At 30.3% G+C, this 26,926-nt stretch overlaps 1 protein-coding gene across 4 annotated transcripts in view; it reads right to left on the bottom strand.

The window, feature by feature from the left end:
- Window positions 1-959: 959 nt before the first annotated feature.
- The window catches only part of LOC106458090 (protein boule-like), a 47,332-nt gene continuing 21,365 nt past the window's right edge, over window positions 960-26,926 (bottom strand). For 3 of the 4 annotated variants that reach the window (XM_022384219.1, XM_022384218.1, XM_022384217.1), the window contains exons 4-11: window positions 24,416-24,470; window positions 21,126-21,185; window positions 20,871-20,892; window positions 19,310-19,431; window positions 18,195-18,263; window positions 16,425-16,472; window positions 7,511-7,720; window positions 960-2,918 (exon numbers count right to left, since the gene is read on the bottom strand). In XM_022384219.1, coding sequence (XP_022239927.1) covers window positions 2,703-2,918; window positions 7,511-7,720; window positions 16,425-16,472; window positions 18,195-18,263; window positions 19,310-19,431; window positions 20,871-20,892; window positions 21,126-21,185; window positions 24,416-24,470 — 802 coding nt within the window. In that variant the 3' untranslated portion in view covers window positions 960-2,702. Of the gene's footprint in view, window positions 2,919-7,510; window positions 7,721-11,418; window positions 11,577-16,424; window positions 16,473-18,194; window positions 18,264-19,309; window positions 19,432-20,870; window positions 20,893-21,125; window positions 21,186-24,415; window positions 24,471-26,926 lie in introns of those variants that run through there. The other variant, XR_002610307.1, reaches the window with a different exon arrangement.

The raw sequence follows: 26,926 nt of genomic DNA, 5'->3' as shown, positions 1-26,926 counted from the left end.
GTCCTGATTTCTCAAGTTGATCCATATTCCTTTGCTTTCCAGTGCCATTAAATACAAGTGATATTTCCCACCATGTATATTCTAAATTCCCAATCAGAACACACATCTTTATAATCTGAATGTACAAACATTTTGCATTAGAAAGGGATATTACATACCATTCCCAAAAGCAATAACTTTTAGTGACATAACACTACCCACAAAAATGACACAATGTCAAAATGTAGTTGTGAAACATTCTGTTCCACCTCAACTTTATATTAATTAGGGTTATCACATGACTTACATATTAACATATTCAAAATCTTTTAGTATAATGCAGACTGATTTTAAAGCTTATAAATTTAATGTTTTATGTTTGTGTATGTGAAATAAATTATGTTTTGATACAAAATTATAAAATGTGCACACAACCTATTAAAGAAAAAAAAACTTCAGTGGTCAAAACTCTCTATAATAAAACAAGAACAGTATCATGAGTATCATAGTTTATATTCATGACTGGATACATAAAATGGGTGAGCTTATACAAATTATAGTACTACTGAATTTCAAGACGTGAATACACATAAATACACCTATTTTGAAATAAATACCCACGCTTTCATAACCTGTGTAGTTCAAGTATTAAAATAGATTTTAAGCTTTCCGTGTAAAATACAATGAGATATAAAACCACCTGAATGTTTCAATTTTAACAATTTTCATAAAAACATTAAACAACTATTTGTTGATTAAGTGAATCATAATAATTTTTGATAGAAATCTAAAAATTCACAAACAATCTAAATATCACCAATTATTTTCTAAAATTATCTTCCACAGTCTGGACTTACTGTTTAGAAAATATCATTATATATGTAGTTTAACATTAACCCATTAACTGCGAATGACGGACATTTCTGTCATTGAAGTTCTATGGCTCAGCTGCAAATGATGGAAATATCCATCAGTCACACATATATAACTATAACTCTATGCGAATGACGAAAATTATAGTTTTATTGTGATTGATGACAACTCAGTTTTATCTGCGAGTCAGAAAACGGCAACTGAGCTGCTCCTGCTGCAGTTAATGGGTTAAAGAATATGTTTCTACAGTCCACAAGTAAGTACACGAAACATTTGCTACAACTATTTTATGTAATCTATATTACAAATATGTTAAGGCACGTGCATTAGAAAGTTTAACAGGCATTTTGTTAAAAACTACAAGAGTATATATTATATTTCACAAGTTGACACTCAACAGCTTAAAGAAGATAAGTCACATAACTCGGAGAACTATATGGATCCAGACTAGACACATTTAGCAAACTGACACAACCATGGAAAAAAGATAAGTCTAACATAAAACACCCTGAAAATAGCTTTTACTGTACAATGTAGATTTTTGTTAAATTAACAACTGACACATTATATATAATCAAAACCTGTATTTTTGGCAATTAAGCAAAAACAAAACAAACTTTCTTTATAAAATCACTTTAAACTACTGTTTTTCTTAAATAATTTTCATCTCTTTTAAAACAGCTTGTTTTACAAGCTAAAAACAATATTAGCCTCTAGTCTTAACAAAATATCAAGTTGCTAATTACAGAGAATTTTTTAATAATTTTAGTAGTTAGAAATGCTAATAATAATAATAATTACAGAGTAATGATAAGTGACTAGTGTTTTTTGTATGTTTCGTAGATGAAGTGTAACAGTCTTTTCATTATGATGAGACAGCAAACATACTACATATGACAAACACAACCTGACACTTTTTGAGTTGCTTCATCATCATCCAAAAACATGGGCAATGGACAACTTCATTTTATCACAGGAAGTATCAAGAACATGTATAAATAAATGTTATATCAAATGCAACTTTTTATATCAATAGCATGTTTAGAGATCCAAGATCATGTAGTCATGTTCAGCTGCAAAAGTCAAGATCTGATGTGGCCATTTGACTAGAACTGTGTTATAGAACATAATCAAGGTCGATAACATAAAACCATAATGTGCTAATTAGTAAACTTCTTTGAAATATGTTAACAAAAGAATGGCACTTTGAGAGATATGCCAGTTTTGAAGATTTTTCAACATGGAATGGGCATGATTAACAAAGTTTCACTAAGACAATCCAATTTGAAAAGCATCAGCAGTTCAGCACAAATGATGAGAGAGGAGATTAATAAAATGCTTCAAAAAAAAATTAATATATATATATATATAAAAGCTCACGTACAGTTGAGCTGAAATTTGGCACAGATGTTCTTGGCAAGATTTTGCAACATCCAATTCACTAAATATAAAGCAAAATATAAGTAAACTTCTCAAAATTAGCTTCCTTAAGTTGGGACGTTGACTCAGTTTTTGAGGTTGAAATAAACTTTTTCTGTGACAGACCGACGTCAATAAGAAGAGGCACAATTTTTTTTCTTTCCGAAGGCACAAGTGGAACAAAATTAGTTTAGTACATTCTTTTAGATTTGGGAAGAATAGTTCCTGGGAGAGAGAATGTTTGAAAAATATCTAGACCAAAAAAATATTACTATTACAGAAAAGGAGTCCGTAATTTTTGGGTGGTTTCCTTCAAGTAAAACAGCACAGATGTTGAGGGAAGAGTTGGAGACATAGATAAAGCTGGGATGAGCTCAATGTCTCTTTCAGGGGCAATCATAACAGTTCCATAATCTCCACAGGCTTTATCTCTATAGGGTTAGGGAGTAGCAACAATTGCAGGGGTTGTGGTAAGCCATCACAGTGACACCATTCACCATCTTGGGAACCAGATGTTTCTGGCTTGAGGTATTTTCTCCAGAACTATGACATCTAGTAGCAGAGGTTGGAATATTGTGCCTTTCCAGGCCAACTGCATAATTCTCTATGATGCTGGGGGTTGTTTTGGGATAAGAGGGCTTATATCCCTAAAATGTGAAATCAATATTAAACTTTCTATATAACAGAAATACTAATAATTCATTATAAAGTAAAATGTAACAAATTACAATATATGTTATCTACAATATCATAAAACATCAAACTGTAATTAATTACAAACCTAAACACATATGATATTTTTTTCTTAAGTGTAACATCCACATTTTAATTTCCATTAACTGAATTATAAAAACTCAACTATACAGTACAACATTGCAATAATTATACACTGTATAATACAAAAGGAAAAAGCACCATTAGCTTTGACAAAAGCAGTTGTATGACTCTGGATGACTTTGCATAACACGGTAATAGGTTCAACACACCCTTTGCTCCCAGATCCACCTAACTGTCAATAGCCATAATTTCAGTCTTATCCAGTGAACATAAGTTTTTGTGTAAAATGTTATGCTCCTCACTGAATTTCTTACACAAACTTTCAATTATAAAAGCCACCCCCCTCACTTTTATCACTGCATGAAATGGTTAAACACTGTCCTGTTGGTTTATTTATCAAACTTATTTTAGACTAGGTCCTTTGGGATATATGAATTACTACATTAAGTATGCACATTTTTTTCAATAACTTTGAAACAAGAAACATTCTACATATAAACTGTAATGTTAAGAATCAGACATACAATTTACATCACTGAAAATACAGTGAAACGTATGAATACACAGTTGTCAAATTGTCTAATTCAATACTGTGGAATCTGTAAGTTGTGAAGCTTTAAGAAAAAAAAAACTTTTACAAAATAAAAAAAAATTTCTTAGAGTGAGCAGTAAATAGCCAAACCAACATTGAAGACCTCATTACAGTAGGGTATTGCCACACTAAAAATTAAAATGTTAGTATCATCATATATTACATATTTCTTTTCACTAAAGGTAAAATTCAAAATATAATCTATGACGTTGAGGCCTAATGCATTCTTTGATTCACTATACCCTCTGCTGTGTACAGCAAAACAAAGAAATACAGTTAAACCTTTTATAATGCGGATGTGTATGTAATATTTATTGGGTTATTTTCAATTCACCATATAATACACCTAAGTTGATTTAGGTTTGTGAATAATATTATTGTACCTAATCTATTATTTGACATTAGACGACAGACCAACCCTTTAATGGTGTATTACTTTGATGAAAAGAAATCTGTAATATAATCATTAAACAGTTGGTCTACTGTAAAACACTCAAATCAATTTAGGTTACTATATGGTGAGTTAAAAAAAAAATACTCAAAAATTCCATAAATATCAGTATTATTATGTTGAACTGTTGCATCTTATTATAATGATTGGAGACGGTTTGAATGGGTAATGAAGAAAAACTTTAATATAAGTTTAACATAACAGCAAATGTACAACGTTTCGACCAGCCAATAATTGTTTTATTTCACTGCCACTCCTTTTATATTTAAGTTTTACTAAAATCAGATTAATTAGCACTCTCACATAGGATATTTAGCCTACTTCTCCAGCTCTACATGTAAATCTTCAAATTTAAAATTTCATTGAAGATTTTGATCTCAATTTAAGAATCAATAACAAATCAATGAGATTTAGAAACTTTAATTTTTAAGCTATAACAGTACATCATCATGTCTTCATACTAATAAATGTACAAGGTATGCACATGTCTAACTTAGCATAAAATTTGCTTAGAATTCTGGCAAGGTTTCCAATTTTGTATGTAAATTCAACCTAAATGAGTCTGCATGTTTTCCACTGTGCTACAAAAATTGTCACCTGCAAAGTTTTGCTGTCTAAGCAACTCTGCAGCTCTTCACCTGTAACTACAATCACATGTTCACATTCATTTTACAGGTTTGAGCATATTGTTTATAATTAGTCCTAATGAATCAGCAGGTTTTCACTGTGCTACAACAAAAATGTCTGCAAACGTCTGCTGTGACATCATGCCTACATGTCAATGGCCTTGACAAACAGGCAACACTGATGCAATTTGTTGCCCAGCTCTCAAGGAAACATTGAAAAAATATTTCATACCACCTCTCAGCCAATCATGGCAAAGAAGTCATGCCAGGGGTAGAATAACTTTATTTATTAAAATGTGACACAAACAGAGTTGTGTGATGTACTAAATTTTTCTTTTAAACTCAAGCCTATCAGTATCAACTTTGTTACTTATACATTTCTCTTACTTATTGTTTAAAATTATTTAATTTTTTGTTGTTGCTAAGTGTTATATTAGTGATCTCTTAAAATTTGAAATGGTTAAATCTAAAAACATGCTACTGAACTACTGCAGATTAGCAACACGCGTTATTTCTGCTCATACTCAAAGTAACATCATAATCAACTCATGTTTCACTAAATTCATGAGCTGATAATCCATGCAATATTATAATAGTTAGACTAATGTGAGATAATGGATACTGATGTTTTTCTACAGCCATCACTTTAAGAACTGGATTATCTGTGCCAATGCTTGCCCATAGAAACCGAAGTTTCCTTGTACACATTAAACCTTTTAATTCATGAAAATTAATTACATCAATCTAGAGCTGATGTTTCAAACTATAACTACATCATGGTGAACATTATACATGGCAATAAGGTTAATAACAGAAAAGCATGCACACATTCCTTCAGTATCCACACCAACATGGTATTATTCATTAGTGTCCAGTGCAAGGGTGTATCTTAGAAAAAGTAGTTTATTGTTAAACATTATTATCGATGCATGGTCATCCCTTAACATATTAATTATAATTATTATTGCAATGCATATAGTACATACAATGAATTACTAATTACACATTTCTAATTGAAAAAGTAGCCGCATTTGCCTTGCAGAATGTAACTTGCTGTTCTGGTAACTAAAAATAAGTTGTTATGAATCATATGAGACAGAATTTACAAATACCCAAAACAGAAACATTTTATTTGCTGATGTTGTTAAATTTCTGGATAAAAATATTTTGATGAAAGCACTTTAATCTTCCATGATTCTCTGACTATATTATAATTTATCAGGGATTTTCAAGGTCTGGAAATTAAATTCCACAAATTTCCAAAACTATAGATTTTCCAGGGCCCATAAAAATCCTGCACACAATACATATAATATTATTCAACACAAACTAATAGTGTGTATGTGACATCACTATTAGAGCAGATAAATACAAAATTGTTAATAGAGCTTAGGATAAGCATCACTTAAAAAGATTCATGATTCATTGCATCTTCATAACTGCATCTCAAAACCAACAAAATACAGTCGAACCCCGAGTTACATAGGTTCGAGCTACCCTAATTCACATATAAATGCTTTATATAATGTGACCAATGTTTTAACTTACACGATACACTGCTTCACGTTTATGTGGTAGAACAGTTGTTGATTAGGAGTCTTAAATGAATGTTATTGCACAAGATATGATAAGAAAAACTTGAATAAATTGACCTTCCCTTTGCAAAAGTCTTCTCCTTTCCATAATTATTTCCCTGGATTATAATTATATTGTATTAAGCTATTATATTATCATCTTATTATTTGGCAAATTTATATTTATGATATTCCTGTGTTTATATTTCTGAATCCAATTTTAATTGTTCTAATTACTTTTGTTTTTTTTATATTCCTGCTAATTTTAATAATGTTTTCGTAATAAGTCCAACAATGTTTTACCAGTACTTTTATCACAGTGCTTCACATTACACCTGTCTAATTAGAAGTATTATTTTATCTTTTTAACAGTTTTTTCTAGCCTGATTTATTAATTTGTAATTTCATCGAGTTGTTATTTGTGAGTAAAGGTTTTAATAAGGCTATTAATTCCATTATTTTGTGTTTAAATATCCTTTTATTATGAAATAAGGTTATCAAGTCTTGGTACCAGGTATTTAATGCTTCGATTTACACAATTCCAACTTACATGGTGTTTTTTCAGGAACATATCCCCCATATAACTCAGGGTTCAACTGTTTGGTTCAATCACTCTTACTAAAAGTAACAACTTTTTTGTTTTTTTTTGCTTGCATATTCCTGGTTGAAGACATCAATTTCTGAAAGCAATTATAAATCACATTTCTTATTACAATGCAGATAATGTACTGTGTTACTGAAAAGGCAGAATATTTGATTGTTAAATCCCTGAAATCTTAGAACAAGGTTTTATGGAAAAAACAAACAAAAAACAATCTGTAATTAATTTTTTTAATCAACTTTCAAATTACCCACGTGTTTATATACTGTTCACTACTGGTTGGGAACACATACTGCATCATTTTAAATAATTTTATATTTGTGCCTGTTACAACACTCGGTGTAAAGAACCAATCCAAACAAAGTGGGTGAAATACACAGGAAATTTCATCAACAGGTAATGGGATTAATTACAACATTCACACAATATTTGTTTATTCTTTGTATGTGTGACATTAAACATTACTAGGGATCCTGTAACCAGCAAAGTCATGAATCTACAAACGAGTTGGTGGATAAATAGCTTAGGAATATGTGTTTACAAATCTGATATAAGACATATGTACCCCTACTGGTAAGTTCAGAGTTAAAGTGAAGTATTTTCTATCACAAAACTTACCTCACATTCATTTTCAAGCACAGTGTAGTCAAAGTTCTCTGTTGTTGTATGGGTAGGATATGTGGCCAGTTGCACTCCAGAGGGGTTAGCTGGCAAGTGTATCTGATGAGGTATGAGTTCATAATGATACAACTCTGATGAGGTTTGTGTGGTAATTGTAGGTGGAGATGACACGGTAGAATATAGGTGCTGGCCAGACACAGAGGAGGTCTGAAAAACCAAATATATATGTATGTATCATGATGGCCAAATTAAACTAATTCACAAAAATGCAAGAATATTCATGTTTGATTGCATCAAGTTACAAGTCTAAAATAAACATACAAAAATTTGAGGCTATATTCCTATTACACCAATCATACACTATTAGTTTAAAGAAGATGCAGGCAATGGTTGTCTCCATTAATAATACAGTGAACAGCTTATTATGTGAGAATCAACAGCTTTTTTTTTTGTTTCCATAAACAATCTAGATAGATCATGTAAAACTTTGAAATATATTTTACCAGGTATAACAGATCCTACTACAACATAACCAATAATAATTTCACCAAAATATAATCATTAACAAATTCTAAAAATCTATGGTCTTGACAGAAATGTTGATAAAGAGTTGAGCATAACTTACTTTTAAATATTGTGCCTAAAAGGTATAACATATAAAGAAGAACAATACTTTCCAGTTGACGTTTAAATAAGAAAAGCAAAAATCATGAAGAATATCATACTGCTACACTGGGTAACAGTAACAAATACATTTATTATTTGTAAAGACATAGTAACTAATATGTGATGAGCAACATTTTTAAGGAAAATATAAGATATCAAAGGAAATGTAAAAAAACCTAAATGTGTATACTAGAATAAACATCTTTCCAAAATATATGCGTAACAAAGGAAGTATAAATCATATGAATGTTTTTCTACACTATAAATGGAGTAATCGGTATCATTATAGTGTAAACTCTTTTATTACATGACATTAGGTAGCCTATAGTACTAGTGTATCACTCATTGTAATAAGTCTCATCAATGTTTTAATTAAAATAAGTTCTTTTTGTTTTGATTTTCTACAGCACATTCTACTTTACAGACTGCAGTGTAAATTTAATAGGCATAGTACATGTTTGTAGTAATACATAGTACAAACAATTTACATGTTTTGTAGTAATACATAGTACAAACAGTTTGCATGTTTTGTAGTAATACATAGTACAAACAGTTTGCATGTTTTGTAGTAATACATAGTACAAACAGTTTGCATGTTTTGTAGTAATACATAGTACAAACAGTTTGCATGTTTTGTAGTAATACATAGTACAAACAAAATTTACATGTTTTGTAGTAATACATAGTACAAACAAAATTTACATGTTTTATAGTAATACATAGTACAAACAGTTTGCATGTTTTATAGTAATATATAGTACAAACAAAATTTACATTACTAATTGCTTTTAGACATAACTGTAAAATGGATTGTTTTTATTAAGTTAAAGTAATTTAAGAAAACACATTAAACATTTTTACACTTTTCACAGGCAAGTACACAGTTTTTAGTATCTCAGTAAGATCCTCAGGTACATAAAAAAATTCTGTTGCTTTCCTGCATTTCCGATTCATACCAGTTTAATATTTATTGAAGTTTATAGACAATATAAAAAAAATTGTTTTTCTCTCTTATTATAATCACAATGAACCTAGATAGTGTTGTACCATCTTTCCAAGAAATTAATTAACATTCTTGAAAATACTTAGTTATTTTTTTAATTTTATGTATATTTAGTCGACTATAATAGGCATGGCTACTACAGTGATTAACCACTTTATCAGAACCCTCCCCACAAACACGAGCATACTTGTAGATCCCTATATTAATCTGTACATGCAAAACAATGATCATATGAAGTGTCACATAACTAATGGAACCTCATAAGAGCAAAAATATTTTCATATCATGGTTGGTCTGTAAGATAATAAGAGCAAGGAATGTTGACTTTCAAAGGGGCACAATAGTTTGTGTCCATCTAACAGAAGTACAGTGAAACCCAAATTTTACGGGCCACGATTTAACGCGAATTCGGATATAACGCAATGAGTCTTTAAATCTTTCCACACGGGCTCAGTCCCTGGGACCGACCTTGTAACCATAACCTCGTTATAGGTTACATACTAATAACTTTTAATATTTTAAGTGTATCCTGACAAAACCCCTATTTAGCGCGACCCCGCTTGTTTCGCGATGACATTTTATGGACCTCAATGATCGCGTTATAACGGGGCTACACTGTACTATAATCAAAGACAGTTTATTTGGATGGCTGTTCAAAGAAATCTGTTGTTACTTTATCAAAAATGATAATCAAAAGGGAATAACATTGTCACTAGGAAAAACTGTCTGCTAAACACTGGTGACTAACAAAGACAACCAATTCTCTCAACAGTGATCAGAATCTGACTTTCACCAACCATACCATGCAGAAGATATTTAAAAAAACTGTAATATGGTAGCTAAAATCAGTCCTACAATCACTTACTGCAAGCAGGAAAGTGCAGTTTGAGTGGATGGCTGAAAACATGTGGTATGGTCTGTATCACATTTTCTGTACTGACAGTAGAGTAAGAATATGGAAAAAAAATCAGAGACACTTGACCTTACTTAAGTTGTTCCACCAGTGAAAGCTACTGAATACAGTATAATGATATTGGAAAATTTTTTGTGGAAAAATTTGGATTCTATATTTTGTTCAGAAGAGTGAATAACAGCCAGAGTGTATATAAACAATTCATGCCCCACAAAGTTGCATTTCCACAAGACAATCATAAAGCATGACAGTAACTTTAGTTTCTCTTCCTTGGCCAACATCATTACTGGATTACATTTCAATTAATCGTCTTTACAAAGTACTCAAAGATTACTTTTACTATCATAAACCATTGCTGGCATCTGTGTAGAAATTGCACACCATACTCTTAAACAAATTAGCAACAATAAAACAAGACACCTTCTGCATCTTATGTAGCCTATGCTATTTTGTGAAGCAAAATAGTTTAACTCACTCTTAGTTAAGTGCCCTATTAGTGGTTAATCAGTGTATCATAAACAACTATTATACATGTTAACTTTTAACTTCATACTGGTTTCTGACTAGCTCACTGTTTTTACATATTTATGTTTCTGACTAGCTAATACTGCTCACTGATTTTTACATATTTATGTTTCTGGCTAGCTAATACTGCTCACTGTTTTTTACATATTTATGTTTCTGACAAGCTAATACTGTTCACTGTTTTTTACATATTTATGTTTCTGACAAGCTAATACTGCTCACTGTTTTTTACATATTTATGTTTCTGACAAGCTAATACTGCTCACTGTTTTTTACATATTTATGTATCAACTGTTTGATGAACATTCAACTATACTATTTATTCAATCCAAGGCTAGCTACCCAGTAAAAGAAGTTACACACATAAATGGTGAATGTCTAAGCTCCTCTTCTAGTAATGGAAATGATGATACTTGTGAGTAATGTTAGTTTGGTAGATTTTCCAGATATGATAGAAAAGAGAAAAACTTAAGAACAGGTCTAATTGATATAAAACACAATTTGATGTGATTAAAATGATGAAGTTTTACAAAGAATTTTCACAAAACAAAGCATATCATAAATATGCTAGTTTATAACTTAACTGTGAAGTAATACTAGTTACCAAGAAATAAATTTCACACTCAATATTAACTAGTATTTCTAAAAATACATTACATATACTGGCCATAAATTGCAAAAATTACTTATACAATACAAAATTTACTGTCCATAATGTAACTGCAAGTGACACAATCAAACCATTTGAATACAAGATACACACACGATACTGATGTATAGAGACTGTATTTAACTTACAATGGACAACAGCACAGGTCCATTACCCTCTTTGTGTCTCATCAAAATAAATGTCAGAAATTTCTGTCTGAGAGAAGGTAGGATGTAGGAGGTACCACAGAAGGGAAGAGAACCCCACCCTCAGCATTAGTCACAGATGGAAAGCCTGTACTGCTGGCCTGGAAATGTAGAAAGTTTAGAGTAGAAACAAGCTTTCAGTAATAAAATGGTTTAAGTGAGGACTACAGTGTATAGAAGTAGGGTAAGAGAAGATTATGTCACACAACCACTAATTTATATAAAAGTATAACACTTAGTGAAAATATCAGTCTATAATTAAAACATAATGAAAAGATAGACTCAGAGATTTGGATATCTACTGAAATATGTCTGTATAAGTAGAACATTTAATGACAACACTGGTATGTAATCAGAAAATTTAGTACAAAGACTGGGAAACAAAAGCAAAACATCTATAACACTTCAGACAAAAAAAGAACTATTTGTTTTAATTTAATCAGTAAATGTATCCACATCCATTTAGCTCTCTATTCTTCCACCAGTACATTAAGCTATACTGTGTTATATTATTTGTCTTTTTTTTAACATAATTGAAAGAATAATTATTTTAAATAAATCTATACAGTTTTTAAATATCAGTAAAATAGCTAAAGTTTGGCAACCATTAAACAACAATCCTGCAGTCGTTCTAAGTATAGATTGTATTGACTTGTTACTTAAGGTTATTAAAAAATTAATAAATATTACATCATGGAACAGCTATTTTAATTTCTATCGCTCATCATTCGTTCCTTTATTTACATGAAACTTAAGCTGTCTCCGAAAGAAACTTCATTAATTGGCAATAGATTGCCACAGTAGCAAATTACAATTCATTAAAATGTAGTCAATTAAAACTGTCTTTTTTTTTTGGTACAAATATAATGTGTATGTTTTTGAAACCATATACTTTAGCAGAAAAAATACTTTCTGGGGTGCTGTTTTGCCTGCTTACTTCAAGCACGCAGTACACTAAGAAATTCAGTTTTTCTTCTCTTATATACAATGTTAACTTCAGTTTCATGGACATGACAGCAAAATAATAGATGCATGACCATGGCCCACAATTAAAAACCCATATTTTACTTAACTATAACATTGTAGACAATATTTGAATATAGATGATCAGAACTCAAAGCTAACACTAACTATAGCCCTGACCTACTTTCAATATATGTAGGGACAGCAATAAAAACTTAATTGATTATACATAGTACACACAGTTGTTTGTTCCTAAGTTAGGTTTGGCAAGAAGCCAGCTCTAAAACACAGGGTGAAACAAGTCTGGCAAGCTACCAGTATTCAAAATACATCTGTTACTTACTATGGATAAAAAATTTAGCTTTTATTTTTGATTTCTACTTGAGACATAATTGATATTTCCTGCTATTACCTGTATTTTTGTTCCTAATGAATTTTATAGTTTCACGACAAACATCTACTCTTTTTTTAAGTCTTATACAGTGCTACCTGCATAAGTGAACGTTTCATGCACTCAATAATGAAGCAAAAAGACTAAATACAATCTCAGTCTGTTCTACCAATTTTGAACCATTCTTTTTATTATAAAACTAATAATTGTTAACACTTTTTACAAGTTACACTCATAACTCATAGATTTAAATGATTTGATATCAGAAACTAACTTCCATAACAAACTCTGAAAGATACATATTTCTAAATGACAACACAATGGTTTATTTTCAGTTGAGTTGATGTGATGGCCTAGGTTGACCAAGAGGTCTCTTTACACATCATATGCTATTTATTTGTGGCACAAGATTTCTACAATTTAACGTAGATATAACCATATACAACTCCTCTGGAGTATTTTGACATTTGAAGTTCACATCATAAACTTTCTATATACATGCATTTTCAACTATACTCTTAACATAAAAGATTAATATCACCAAAATGCTAGCTATAGCATAAAAACTACATAATTATTTCAATTAAAAAGACAGAGCTCCAAAATTTCATTGGTTTTTTTAATTTTGCATTGAAGTAGCTTATATTTGCCACTTGAGAGACAGTACAGTAAAAAAAAAAGTTAAATGTATAATCTTTACGTAAGGTTAACAAGTGTGAAACATACCACACAATAAAATAAAATCTCTCATAGATTAAAAACAAAGCATAGTAGTATCAGAAGTGAATATGGGTAAATCACATTACCCATGAAAATAAAACATTTTGAAACTGAATGAATAATTTTTAAACTTAAAGTCTGATATCTCTACTATATTGAATAACAAGTATACATACTAAGCTTGAACAAAAATAGCTGCAAAAATATTTCAGCCTTAAAAGTAATGTTCAGTTAAGAATGAAATAAAAAAGTATCAAATAAATATCACAAATACTAAAGCCAACATTGGCCAACACTACAGTTCAATGCACTTGTTTTTAACGGCTTTTTAGGGCCGTGCAGCAGAAGCAGAGTCTATCTAATTATATGGATCATATGATATAGAATCTAGATTAAGCTTTATTGAGAAGGTGACTGAGAGCATCAGATTTGAAATGCCACCGGTGAGTTTATCTACATGTATTTCGAGCATACATTCAGACTATGTTCTTTACAACAAATCAATCTATACATTCTAAATGCTTCATACTAATTTTGCCTTCCACAGACTATGATAGGATTAACAATCTAGAACATTAACTATAATTTATTTGAACAAAACCGAGTCTGTTTAAGATGTGCAATAACTGATAAAACAAAACAAGGATGACTTAGTATGTTGATACCAGCAACTACATAACTTCCACAACAAACCCTGAAAGATACAGGTTTCCAACTAACATCAAAATGGATTATAAATGACCATTTATGTTTAACACAAGATCCATACAGAACAAATCAAAATAACTATATTTGAAAGCAGAACTTAGTTTAAAATTAAAAACATCTACCAAAAACAGATAAGTTTGAATTAAAAAAAAAAAGTGAAAAAAAAAAGAAGAAAAAAACAGGCAAGTGATTTTTTTTCATGGAATGGCAGTTTCCAAGTATATCAAACCAAATTATTCCACAAATTATAGCTAGAGCATTAACTGTTTTGTTTTTGGAATGACAAAATATTCACGACTTTTAATTCATCAAGATGCTAAGTTTTATCAAAATTTTAAATGTTCTTCTCCAGAATTAATTTTTGGAAGCTGGAAACCAGAAAGCTGACACGGCAGGCAAACTCTTCAACTACCATCTAGCACTCAGTTGTAAATCGTTTTTCTAAAGAACTTACACTCTTACAGGCCTATAACAATGAATACAGAAACTGGTATTTTCTAAGTAACAGTAAAGTATTGTCTGAGAATACTTCACTTTCATTTCAAAGACAAATTTTTAGTTTCATACAAAACATGTACCATTTAATACTTTACTAGTCAACATTCCAATATAACAGCACAAATTTAGTTGTTTTTTATATAAAGTATATTTATTTACACAATCCTTCAGTCTTCACAGTCACCTAAAACAGGCAATACTAGAACTTCGTGACTTAATATTTTAATCAGATGAGCAGTTTCTATAACTGTTGGATGTCTATAATGAAAACAGAATGCAGGTATTTTCAACAAATTACTACATTATTCCATAATAATGTATCATAGAATTACTTTCAGAACTACAAGATAAAAACAAACTTAATCACATTTCTATGTATGTACACATATTTGTTTGCACTTCTATCTACATACTGGTCAAGTCACAAGAACACATTTTTAACATTTAGAAAGCATTAATTAGGCTATAATCTTGTTTTAATGCTTTATTCCTGCATACTGATTTTCTTCAATGTAAAAACATATTTCAGTTGTTGCTGTTTTGCTTACTGTTTTATAAACAGTACTTTGACATTCAAGAATAAATTTTTAAATCAAAACAAAAACTCAACCTACAAGTCCTTAAATTTCATACATTTTGAGCAAGCTACAATCTGGAGAACACATTTAATCTATAGTTCAACAACGTCTAAAAACATTTAAACACAGCTGCTTGCCATAACTTTTTCAAGAACATAAATAAAATTTCTTTGCCCTAATAAGTCTGTCTGAATTGATGAATAAAAAAAAGAATCTGAGTGCTAGAATATTTACATATGTATTATATATTTCCAACGTCATTCTTTACCACACAACTCTGTCATCAATTGTACATTTTGCAACAACAACAAAAAAAAATGGTATGAAGACAAAGAAATGTTATTTTTTTGCAATTTCTTATATATTTTTTTAGAAATTATACCTTATAAAGCTACATACATAAATACTAGCACTGAATTTGTGCTGTTAAAAAACCAGCTTTGTACTTTAATAACAAAATCTAGCTGTAAAAACATTTTACAATATACTCTTTGAATACATAATATTTAAGTCATATCATGCATGGTATCAGTTACATTCATACTCTTCTATAAACTTGCAAGTATTTACCAAATGTTTGAATTTAATCACTTATCATTGTATTTTTACAGCAGTTGATTTCAACAAGAATCTTTTTAAAGCTGACATCTCAAACCTACATCATCTCAATATCAAAAACAGCAGTACGAATCAAGTCTGAGTTTACAGCTGAGCTTGTTATTTTTAATATTCAACAAAATGTTAATTTTTTGTTGTAGTTTTTTAATATCAAGATATTATTCAGCAATACATAGTTAAGTAATAACATTACCTGTCCTATGTTACTGTCTGTGAAATATATAATTAAAAACTCAGATCACAGTTTGTAATTTCAAATTTTTGTCTTCATTTTGATAACAAATATATAATCAAATGGACATTTTTGAAAGAATTTCAATAGTCATATGCAACAAATTATCAGATTTATCTTATATGTCCAGATAGTAAATGGGTTTTCACAAAACTGAGTAGATTGAACAACCAAACAGATAAAATTTATAAAACCTCATTTAATACTTAACTTCAACAATAAGATAGAAAATTAAACTTACAGCTGCAGCCCAATGCCACTGGTTATTGGCTGTCCATTGTGCAGACATCTAAAAGGAATATAAATATAATAACCATGAAAACAATTGTTTTTGGAGATAGAAAAAAAAAAGAGATATCATGTGGTTTAATTTATTAAACTATGTGAAAATAATTACACTACGTTTAATATTTTGCTGAATTTAAAGAAAAAACCCAATGAACTTCAATCATAACTTCAAGGATCACACTGCTTGCTGAATCCTCAGTTGTAGACTTTAAAGTTCTGCTGCATTTTGAAAAAAAGTTAAATATTTCAGTCTTTATCCATTTAAAACCTTTTTTTTGATTAGCTTGCATGGCTTAGACAAAAACTGTTTATCACTTAGTGACGTTTATAGCCAAAACGTTTTGCAATTATCGAAAAAGAGTTGTGAAATTCGTTTTGGAAATTTTATTCTTAATAAGGTTAAAGCTTATAGAGTAACAAAAATCGACTAAAGACCTTAAGTAACTTCATAATTAATCAACTGGTTTCATTTTTTTGAGTCTAACTCATACAGCATTCAAAGCTCTGTTAAACAAAAATAGCTTCAATCACTTTTTCCTGTGATATAAACTCTTGGCTTTAGAGAATCTACTTTAGTCAACCAAAACTGTTCACTTACACAAGGATTTGTTTCAGTCATGTTAAAAACTAAACAAGGACGTATCCAATCAGTCACTTAAGTAAGTGCTTATTCTAGTCAAATTAGTAACTTAAACAAGGAGTTAATTTTAGCCACTGTCACAGTTAGTCATTTAAACAAAGGCTTTTTAGCTACTGTCACAATTAGTCACTTAAACAAGGGCTTTATAGCTACTATCATAATTAGCCACTTAAACAAGGGCTTTAAAGCCACTATTACAATTATTCACTTAAACAAGCTTTTAGCTACTGTCATAATTAGTCACTTAAACAATGGCTTTATAGCTACTATCATAATTAGCCACTTAAACATGGGCTTTAAAGCCACTATTACAATTATTCACTTAAACAAGCTTTTAGCTACTGTCATAATTAGTCACCTAAATAAGAGCTTTATAGCTACTATCATAATTAGCCACTTAAACAAGGGCTTTAAAGCCACTGTTACAATTATTAACTTAAATAAGAGCTTTATAGCTACTATCATAATTAGCCACTTAAACAAGGGCTTTAAAGCCACTGTTACAATTATTAACTTAAACAAGGGCTTTAAAGCTACTATCATAATTAGCCACTTAAACAAGGGATTTAAAGCCACTATTACAATTATTCACTTAAACAAGCTTTTTAGCTACTGTCACAATTAGTCACTTCAACAAGGGCTTTATAGTCAAGATTACTTACTCAGGGGCTTACTTCATTCTGGAAAGCAACAAGTCATTCTAATAATGTAAGATTCTATATTGTGAAAAGCCTACTTGTTATAAGACACACCATCTAAGCTAATTCACAATCAGCTTAGATTAAGTTGAGTTACTCAAGTTAGTCTTAATTTATTCAGGTCACTTCATATTCTAAATACACTATAGATATTCATAATGCATAAATACGTAGAACAGTTATCCAAAATTTCACTTCTTATTAATGATTTGAACAGTTAATTTACAATAACAAGAAAAAAAATGTAGTTTTATTCCTTTACAAACACCCAATCTTGAAAATATTGCAGTAAAATTACTAATATGCAATACAATAGATTTTTTTGAAAAAAACACTAAATCTTATGCTAATATTGTAGACACAAAACATTTCTTTTTCTACTCACTGCTGGTTGGTACTGGAACTGTTGCTGAGGTACATACATTGGTTGTCCGTAAACCACAGGGTAAGTTGTCTATAATATGATAAGATAATATATACTATCAAAAATTCACAGTTTAGGTTTGCAGAGAGCAAATATTAACCAAAGAATGGCCAAAATCACATTTCAAGACAGGGGAAGATGTTAATTATATTTTGTATCATTTAAATTTAAAGTATTTTATGCATCATGATTGGACCACTTCAGCATTTAAACATTCTGGTTCATCGTAGTGTTAAATTGTTGCTTCCTGGCTACACATATGATTGATCAACTTAAAGTTCACTATATATTAAAAATGCTAATCTTAACCTGCTGCAAGGCATTGATAATATTGTACTTAACTTTATACTTCTTACTGACCTTTTTTTAAAAAAAAAACATGTGTCTCTAACCCATATTCATCTCAAGTTAAAAGCATTCTGTAAGTAAATCTGAAATAAACTTTCTTCCATCAATACATTCATGTATAAATATTGTATATTTTCTCAACTAGTAAAAATTTAAGTTTGAATTTTTTCTTTTTCTAAAAAGCAAACAAAAGAACTGTAATTTATTTTTCATTCAGAACGTATTGAGTTCCAGTTAAGTAAAAAAAAGCCTACAATTTCTTTTTAACAGAATAATGTTGGCTATAGGGTTAAATTTGACTAATTAAAAATTTTATTTTATTAAATATTTCTTTTGAGGAATCTGTTTCTTTTTCTTTACCAAAGAAATAATCAAGTTATTTTAATCAATTATTGTTCATTTGTGGTTTTTTAAAACTGTGATATCATAGTGCTGTTTTTAAACAAACATGTAGATAATCTTAAGAATAAGTTCTAGGTGACTAACATGAATGTTTGTACAATGAAAATAACATCCTATTCCCCACATCATGATGTTTTAAATATAATTCACATTAATATTCCAATGAATCACAATTAAATTGTGTGGGGAAATTTCAAATTTGCTTGTATTTTTTACTGAATAAAACATTAGCATTACTTTTACTAAGAATAGATCTCTATATGAGTGCATGAAATTAATGTATGTGTACAATCCATTATAACACATAATAGAAAAATAAAGCTTACTTGTGGCTGAGGCACTTGATATAAAGAATCAGGAGCGGAGTAAAAAGCCATTCCGTTATGATAAGTACAAGGTACACCATTCTGATAAATGATGGTCCCATTTGGTACCAGTTGTGTTGATTCTTGGTAGGCATGAATGTTGTATCAGAAATTAAAAGATGGCAATAAATCATGATTAACAATACAATATCACTCTCTAATAGCCATATTTCATATTAATATCTGTACGTTTTGTAATTTTCTTACCATCGTTTGGAATCATTGAATTTTGTGTACTAAAGATGCAAAAGAGAATTTCCTGTAATAAATAATCTAAGAGCAAGCATTCCTTTAAAAACCAAGGTCTGCTTTGTTGTTGTTTAAGGTTAAAAATAAAAAAAAATATACAAAATACCTGCTAGGTTTTAACCATTTTTTCAAGCTGGACTACTTAAAGTATTAAAATGACCCATACTAAGTTCTGACTACAGAATTAGTTTACATTAGAGCATGCCAGTCATATCCTATTTAAATACCAAAAATACCTATAGTACAATACAAATGATGGTTTGGGCAATCCTCAAGTTATTTAATCACAAAATAAGCTTTTCAATATCCACTACTGAAACTAATTAATTGGACTGTCCTATGAGGAGAGACTAAAATCTCTAAACTTGTTTTTTCTGGAGAGGAGAAGAGTCAGAGGGGATCTGATTGAAGATTATTGAGGGTGATAATACAGATCCATCAAACTTTTTTGTGTTTAGCAGTGAAAACAATAGAACAAAGGAGCATAAATTCAAATTATGGCAACATAGGAGTCATCTACAGTTTAGACAGTATTACTTTTCAAACAGGGTGGTTGGCTTTAGGAATTAGCTGCCTTCAAGAGTGGTGGAGGCAGAAAATTTACCTGAGTTCAAGAAAAGATTGGATGAATATATGATTAGTGAGGAGTGGTTATAGTTGGGAGCTGGAAGGGACATCCTTGATGGGCTAATACGCTCCTTTTTGTCTTTTTAAAATTTTATGAAATTTATGAATTAACTGGTCATGAGATAAATACAAAAATTAAAGCTACACATAAGAAATAGATGTTGGCAAACAAGTTTTTACATGGACAGTCTGCTGATGAAATGGGTAAGTGCCAACAATATTTTGACTACAGAAAATCGGCACCAACGACATTTTGACACAGTATAGAAAACAAGTGTCAGGCTGCCACCTACCCATTTCAACAGCAGGCCATCCACATATAAAATATTTTTTTTACTTGTTAACCATGTCTTTTAAATACTAAGGTTAATTTACATTGTGTATAACATAAGATCATTTAACTATTTTCCAAATATTGTTCATAACAATGTTAGTAAATGTATACTTCTCATGAAAATCCGAAAATTAATAATTGAATGAAAAAATAAAGGTTGCTACGTAAAAAAAAAAAATGGAACATATAAATAGATGCATAACAATCTCAGCAAATAAATAACACATCGTAATGCTATGTAAGGATTCACTTTAAACATTAATACCTACTAAAACGTACACAATGCTGCAAGAAATTCAAGTTTTAACTTACCATTATACATTCTACCAAAAGGCTGAAACAGAAAAAAAAGAAAAACAAGATTAACGAATATCACTTAAACAAATATTCTCTTAAAAAGAAATACTTAAAAACAAACAAGTAGAAACGTTCCTGCCCCACTCTTAACTTAGTATGGTGAATAAAGTTTCTTCCTTGAAAAGTAAAGATTTTCATTACACCTTAAGTTAAAACATTCTGTGTTAAAAGTTTACTGAAATTCACTCTAGAGTAGTTACAACATCTCACCTGTTTTTTTATTGCTGGAGCTATGTTTAATTTCCTGTCTTTCAGCACTAAGTTTTCTGACTAAATATAGAAAAATTCAGCTTTATTTCTTTAAAAAAAAGTCATACAAATAAACCATTGAAAATCAATAAGAAATGGGCTACAGTGCAGTAACATAAATACAAGATGTAAATACACATTTTTAATTATCGATCAATCATCAACACCACTTTCAATATCAGAATTAAACAGCAGTGGCACTACATAACAACAACAAAAAATAGTGAAAGATTTATTTCTAATTGTACTTCAGTTGGTTTTGTATTAAAAAAGACTTGAAAAAGTACAGTATATAAATTTTCTCTCTAAAGTTTTGTATAAAAAATTTTAAAAATTTACACAAAAGTTACCTTTTTGTCACTAGTTTTTGTTTCCAAACTAGACCTGTGTATGTGCCTTTTTTTGTAAGTTTACAAAGGGCCTGTCATATCAAATTTTTTTCTACAACTTGTCAATGTAATATTATAAAGCACGTGAAAGCCATATGCATTTTCTATCTTGTTTACAAACTGAGATTTTATTCGACGTCTCTAAGACACTTTTGCATTTGCTCTGCCTTGGATAAAGTATTAAGCTCTTCCATCATGTAATAAGATGTATTATTCAACAGATCACAGGGCAATAATGACCACATACTACCTATTTTGTTGACTATTTCTCATTTAAAAGTTATATCCAATTAAATGGAACTTTAAAACTCTACCTTCATAGAGTCAGAGTCTTAAGTTTTTCATTCTTTCCCACAAGTACAACAGCCTTGTAAAATTTTTATAGCATCTAATATAATTAGCAAGCTAATTCTTCCTTCTTTTGGTAGTAAATGTATCATAACTGTACCTAAATGTTGCAGGCTAAGGCATGCTCAAGAACACTGGATCTTACTTCAGTGATCTTTCTGCTGTGCTCCTTAATAAGAGTTACCAACATGTTTATAGTTTGTTTAATTATCATAGCCTCAATCACAATGATAAATAATCCAGAAAGGATTAAGCAAGGAAATTTTGTCTTTCAAACTAAACAAATTTTTCAGTCTTAAAAAAGTAGAATTAAAACATAGTCTTTATGCAACCTGTTTATACACTCAGTTTATATTAATTTTCAATGTACTTTTTTAAACTATTACTATGAAAAGTTAAATATAGTACAGAAAAGCATGACAGACTAGATTATTTTGTATGAGTGTTAACTTTATGGTAATAAAACAAACTGACAAAATTTTATCACTTATTAGTTGACATATTCATTAAATGCAAGTGAAAAATGTAGGAGGAGGGGAAAACATAAGAGGGTTAGATTCCCCCTATGTTACTTCCCAATGGGCCCTAAGAGTGACAGTTGATAAAGAGATTCATCAGTTATAAGAAGACACGATGTATGGGAAAGACAGGGTTCCCAAGGGGTGTTATGGGGGATGTGGAGTCTGATGCAAACTCCCGTGTCACTCCCCAGGGGGCCCTAAGAAAATATGGAAGACATTTTAAAAATTTGTCAATTCCCAATTATACAGGCCTACGAACTTAAACTTCATAAAAGTTGTTTTGGTTTTAATAACGGATTTTCCATAATTCAGCTACGCAGATTTCTAAAATAATATTTACTTTTTTCTATCACGTAAGGATTTTTTACAAAGTGGGAAGAAAAAAACGTATTTAGATCAAATTATTATTTTGTTTACCACAATGAACATTTCTTATTATTATGTTTGTTAACAAAAATACAAATAAACTGAAGGAAAGGGAGGAACATTGATGTTAAATGAATATGCATCCTCTTTCATCCAGATTTTGTGTGCATGTGTGTGAAATCTACATCTTTTAGTCTCAAAACTGTGTGTTGTGGTCTCTTATGCATTGTGTTATGATGTTTTGTGAAAATCTGTACATGATGGAGTAAAACGGATATCATTTTTGGATTCAGCGTACAGGAATTACTGTAGAACATGTAAAAAATTCAAGACAATAAAACCATCGCAGGCTTGTGTAATTGTTCTAGCTGTGACTGACAAATATTGATCCAACTGTAAAACTCTGGAGAATCATATTACAGAACAAAACAAGAAGACCTTCAATTCAACATCTAATGTCTGCATATACTTTAGACTGCAACATTCTATACAGCAGAATAACTACATCAAAATTACTAGCTTTGATAATAAAAAAGTGTCACTAAGAGTTACGGAAACTGCACATCAGACATCTAAAACCAAGTCTGAATGTGAATCAGCCATCATTTTAATAACTTAGTCTCAACACTTAAACACACAACACATGACTGACTGAATTCTGCAGAAAACATGGAAAGATTACTGTAAATAAATGATTTTTGAAGGATAAAAGTTTACTTAAAAGGGCAAAATAAAATACAAAAATATGTATCTTTATGTAAAGCAAACCAACTGAAATCGTACACTGATAACAAGTTTTCTAATTAATAATAAGAGAAAAATGTAGATTTTTTTTCTCCACATTCCACTCTCTTATGAAGTCAGCAATTTATTTTTACCATAAGAATTTTTTCATACATCTAAGGTTTCACACATACAGTAAACAGAAATAAAAGATTTAAACATAATAAACATATTTTACAGTGACGTGAAAAATGTGTTTTACAAATTACGATATGTAATGCATACAACTATGCATATTTCCGTAAACAAAGAATAATAAAGTACATAGAAAACCTACATATATATTTTTTCCTCTTTCTCAGTAATCTTCAATTTCTTTAGAAAATGTACTTACAATAATTTGAGTTAAATGCTGTTTTAGAAGGTTATAAAGCTCAGTTACACTCACCCAGGGTTATGAGCTAAACCACATTTATAACATTAACTCTATTATATTTTCTTTGTTTTAAATAATTCATCAACAAATGAAAAACAAACACTGATCGGTCCCCCAGTGGCACAGCAGTATATCTGCAGATTTACAATGCTAGAATCCGGGTAGCTTTGTGCTTAATTACAAACAAACACTGATCAAACACACTCACTGCAGAATGCTAAACCTAAATTACTAATGCTGACAGTTGCAGTAATAACTTAGGGAACTAAATAGCATTTTGATTGTAAAATCAAGTAATGTCACTATATTTATTTCAAACTGTGTTTTTCAGTTTATGTTAGCTGTTAATGTTTTTGGTTATTCAAAATAAAACCAAACCATTGCTTTAAATGTATCTTTATTAGTTATTAAACATGTACGTTACCTCCAATATAACATACTTAACAATACCACTTATGTAAGAACTACCTCTGCCTGCATTCTCTTGGCTTCTTCTTCAGTCTCAAATGTTACAAATCCATACCTACAAGTTGGAAAAACCATCAAATGTTCACTCTTACCACTGAATATAATTCTATATAGTCAGAGTTGACAATACATTTAAAACAAAACAGAATTTTCCTTCGTACTTAATAAAAAAAAAGGATATTGAAAATGCTATTATGTTTTGTATATACTGTTACCAATAAGCCATTTAAATCCTTATAGTTTCAACTAACTCTATTAACTTTGTGTAAACACTAAAGACCAAATTTAAATTTTTTTTTTCCCAACATAATGTGAAAATATGTAATAAATTAATATTTTGTTTACAATGTATATAGAAATACTTAAGTAGCATAATGTTCATGGTCAAATAAGAAAGAGGATCACAAGATTCTTTAAACTAGACAAAAACAATTAGTTTTCAACTATTCACCTAAAACTTTGGTATCACAACTTCAGCAAAACTGTTTTGGCAAAAAGGATAACTATTCTCATGTGTTCCCTAATAATTTTACAACTTCATTGTTAACCTACAAATAAGATTTCCAGAAAGGATTCATAAATAGATCCAAGTTAGTTTCAACGCTTTGATTGTTGCGATCCTGTCAACCTGATAAGCTCCGGTATTGCAAAGTAAGAAATTATAGCAGCAAGTTAAAAGTGAGACAAAATTCATGCATTGTAACATACTTATTGTTGGAAACCATACTGAGTGGTTAAGAATAAAGTGTTGAATGATATCTATATATTGTCAAAGGTGGTGCCTGTCTCTTGTTTATGGCAGCCACTTCCCACGCTGCATCTGAAAAGCTGCACTCGCAGGCAAAGTTTAACATTTTACTTTTTAAATGACAGGAAAACAGGCATGAATAATGTTGATGCCACATTTTTATTTTTCAAGCAGGATATTCTACACTAAATTGTTAGGAATTAATCACACCATTATTCACATTTCAAAATGTGACGTAACTTAAAGAACAAAAATGTAGATTTACCATACGTTATTGTTGAGCAGCTCTTAGCACGACTGAAATGCTCAACAATTACTTTTCGCAGTGGGTGGTATAAGTAGCTCAGAGCATTGGCTCTATGTGAAACCAAGAGTACAACACAATTAACCTTTTAAAAGTCCATGAAATAATTTAAATTGATATATTAACTTAAACTTTTCCCATCACTGGGGATGGGTACTTTTGTTTTTGATATGAATAATGTTAAGTAGTTCTGGTTAGTTTATAACAGTTACTTCTAAATTCTGATCTAGTTAGCTTATTTTTTACCAAAATAGTTTAATACTTACACTGTAGCCTTATAATGAAGTATCAAAAACCTTTAATTAGCTTTGTAAGACTTCAGAAAATTTGATATTATATACTATGCAGATTAATATTTCTCAAGTTAATACTTTAGGCAGTGTTTCAACTATCATGTGCTTTGCTGAGACCTAGCCAATCTAACTAAATCTGGTTCTGAATTTAAAAAAGTGGCCTAGCAAGAATAAAATGCATTAAACTTTAAGAATACTGTAAGAATTTTTGGAAAACCATTTAAAGCCAATTAAGGAAAACATCTTTAAAATTTAATACTTGTCTGATTTTTGTTACACTTACTAGCTCATAAAGTCATATGCTCCTCTAGATTCAGTGTTAAAATATCTATAATACGAATTTTAAATAGTTCAGCTCTATAATAATGCCTTCCTCCAGTATTTATTGATCTAGATAATACAAATGTGAAGAAATGCTTGTCACAAAAGTTAACATTTTCCTAAATTGAAAATGTATTCCCAATAATGTAGCTGTTACTCAACTGCCAGGGTATCTTCCTTTGCCCATCTAAGCATTGGTCTGATTTTTTTCTCGCTTGCTCCAGTCTTTTATATCCCACTCAATTGCTTTTGGCAAAATTTATCTTGTGACACTCTCCACCCACATCAATGCACCCTCTATCCCTGGTACTGTAAATAAGCACCTCATTCAAATAACATTAGTTTTCGAGACTGACTCAATCCCAGTCTCTATCACCTGCTCTTAGTGGGGAGGAAAGGTGGGAGAGTTTGAGAGGAGGTAAGTATTGTTGGAAATACATTTTCATTTTAGGAAAATTTTAACTTCCAAAACATACTTACCTCCTCTTCCACTTACAGCTAGAATCCCACACTGATAAGGTGGAGGGGCCGGTGAGAGCATTATCCCTACAGAAAATGTCTGCATAGATCATGGGTGTGTCAATAAAAAATTGCCACCTAGTGGGAGAATTGCACTACTTCCAGAACAGGTATGATCTTCACCCAGAACTTAACTCCTGTTTCGTGGGTGGAATTTTACATAAGCTATCATCACTATAGGCCACACTCTAACCAGATAGCCAAGGTTCCACTACTCAGGGTTGGAAGAATTAAGGGGTCATGGTCCCAATATCCCACGTTGGTAGCTAGAACAACTGGACTGTAAACATTCTCTCTATATATATATATATATATATATATATAGA

The sequence above is a fragment of the Limulus polyphemus genome, unplaced genomic scaffold (genome assembly GCF_000517525.1).
Source record: "Limulus polyphemus unplaced genomic scaffold, Limulus_polyphemus-2.1.2 Scaffold415, whole genome shotgun sequence".
NCBI lineage: Eukaryota > Metazoa > Arthropoda > Merostomata > Xiphosura > Limulidae > Limulus > Limulus polyphemus.
Note: the sequence above shows the minus strand (reverse complement) of the source record. Positions and strands in the feature narration are given on the sequence as shown.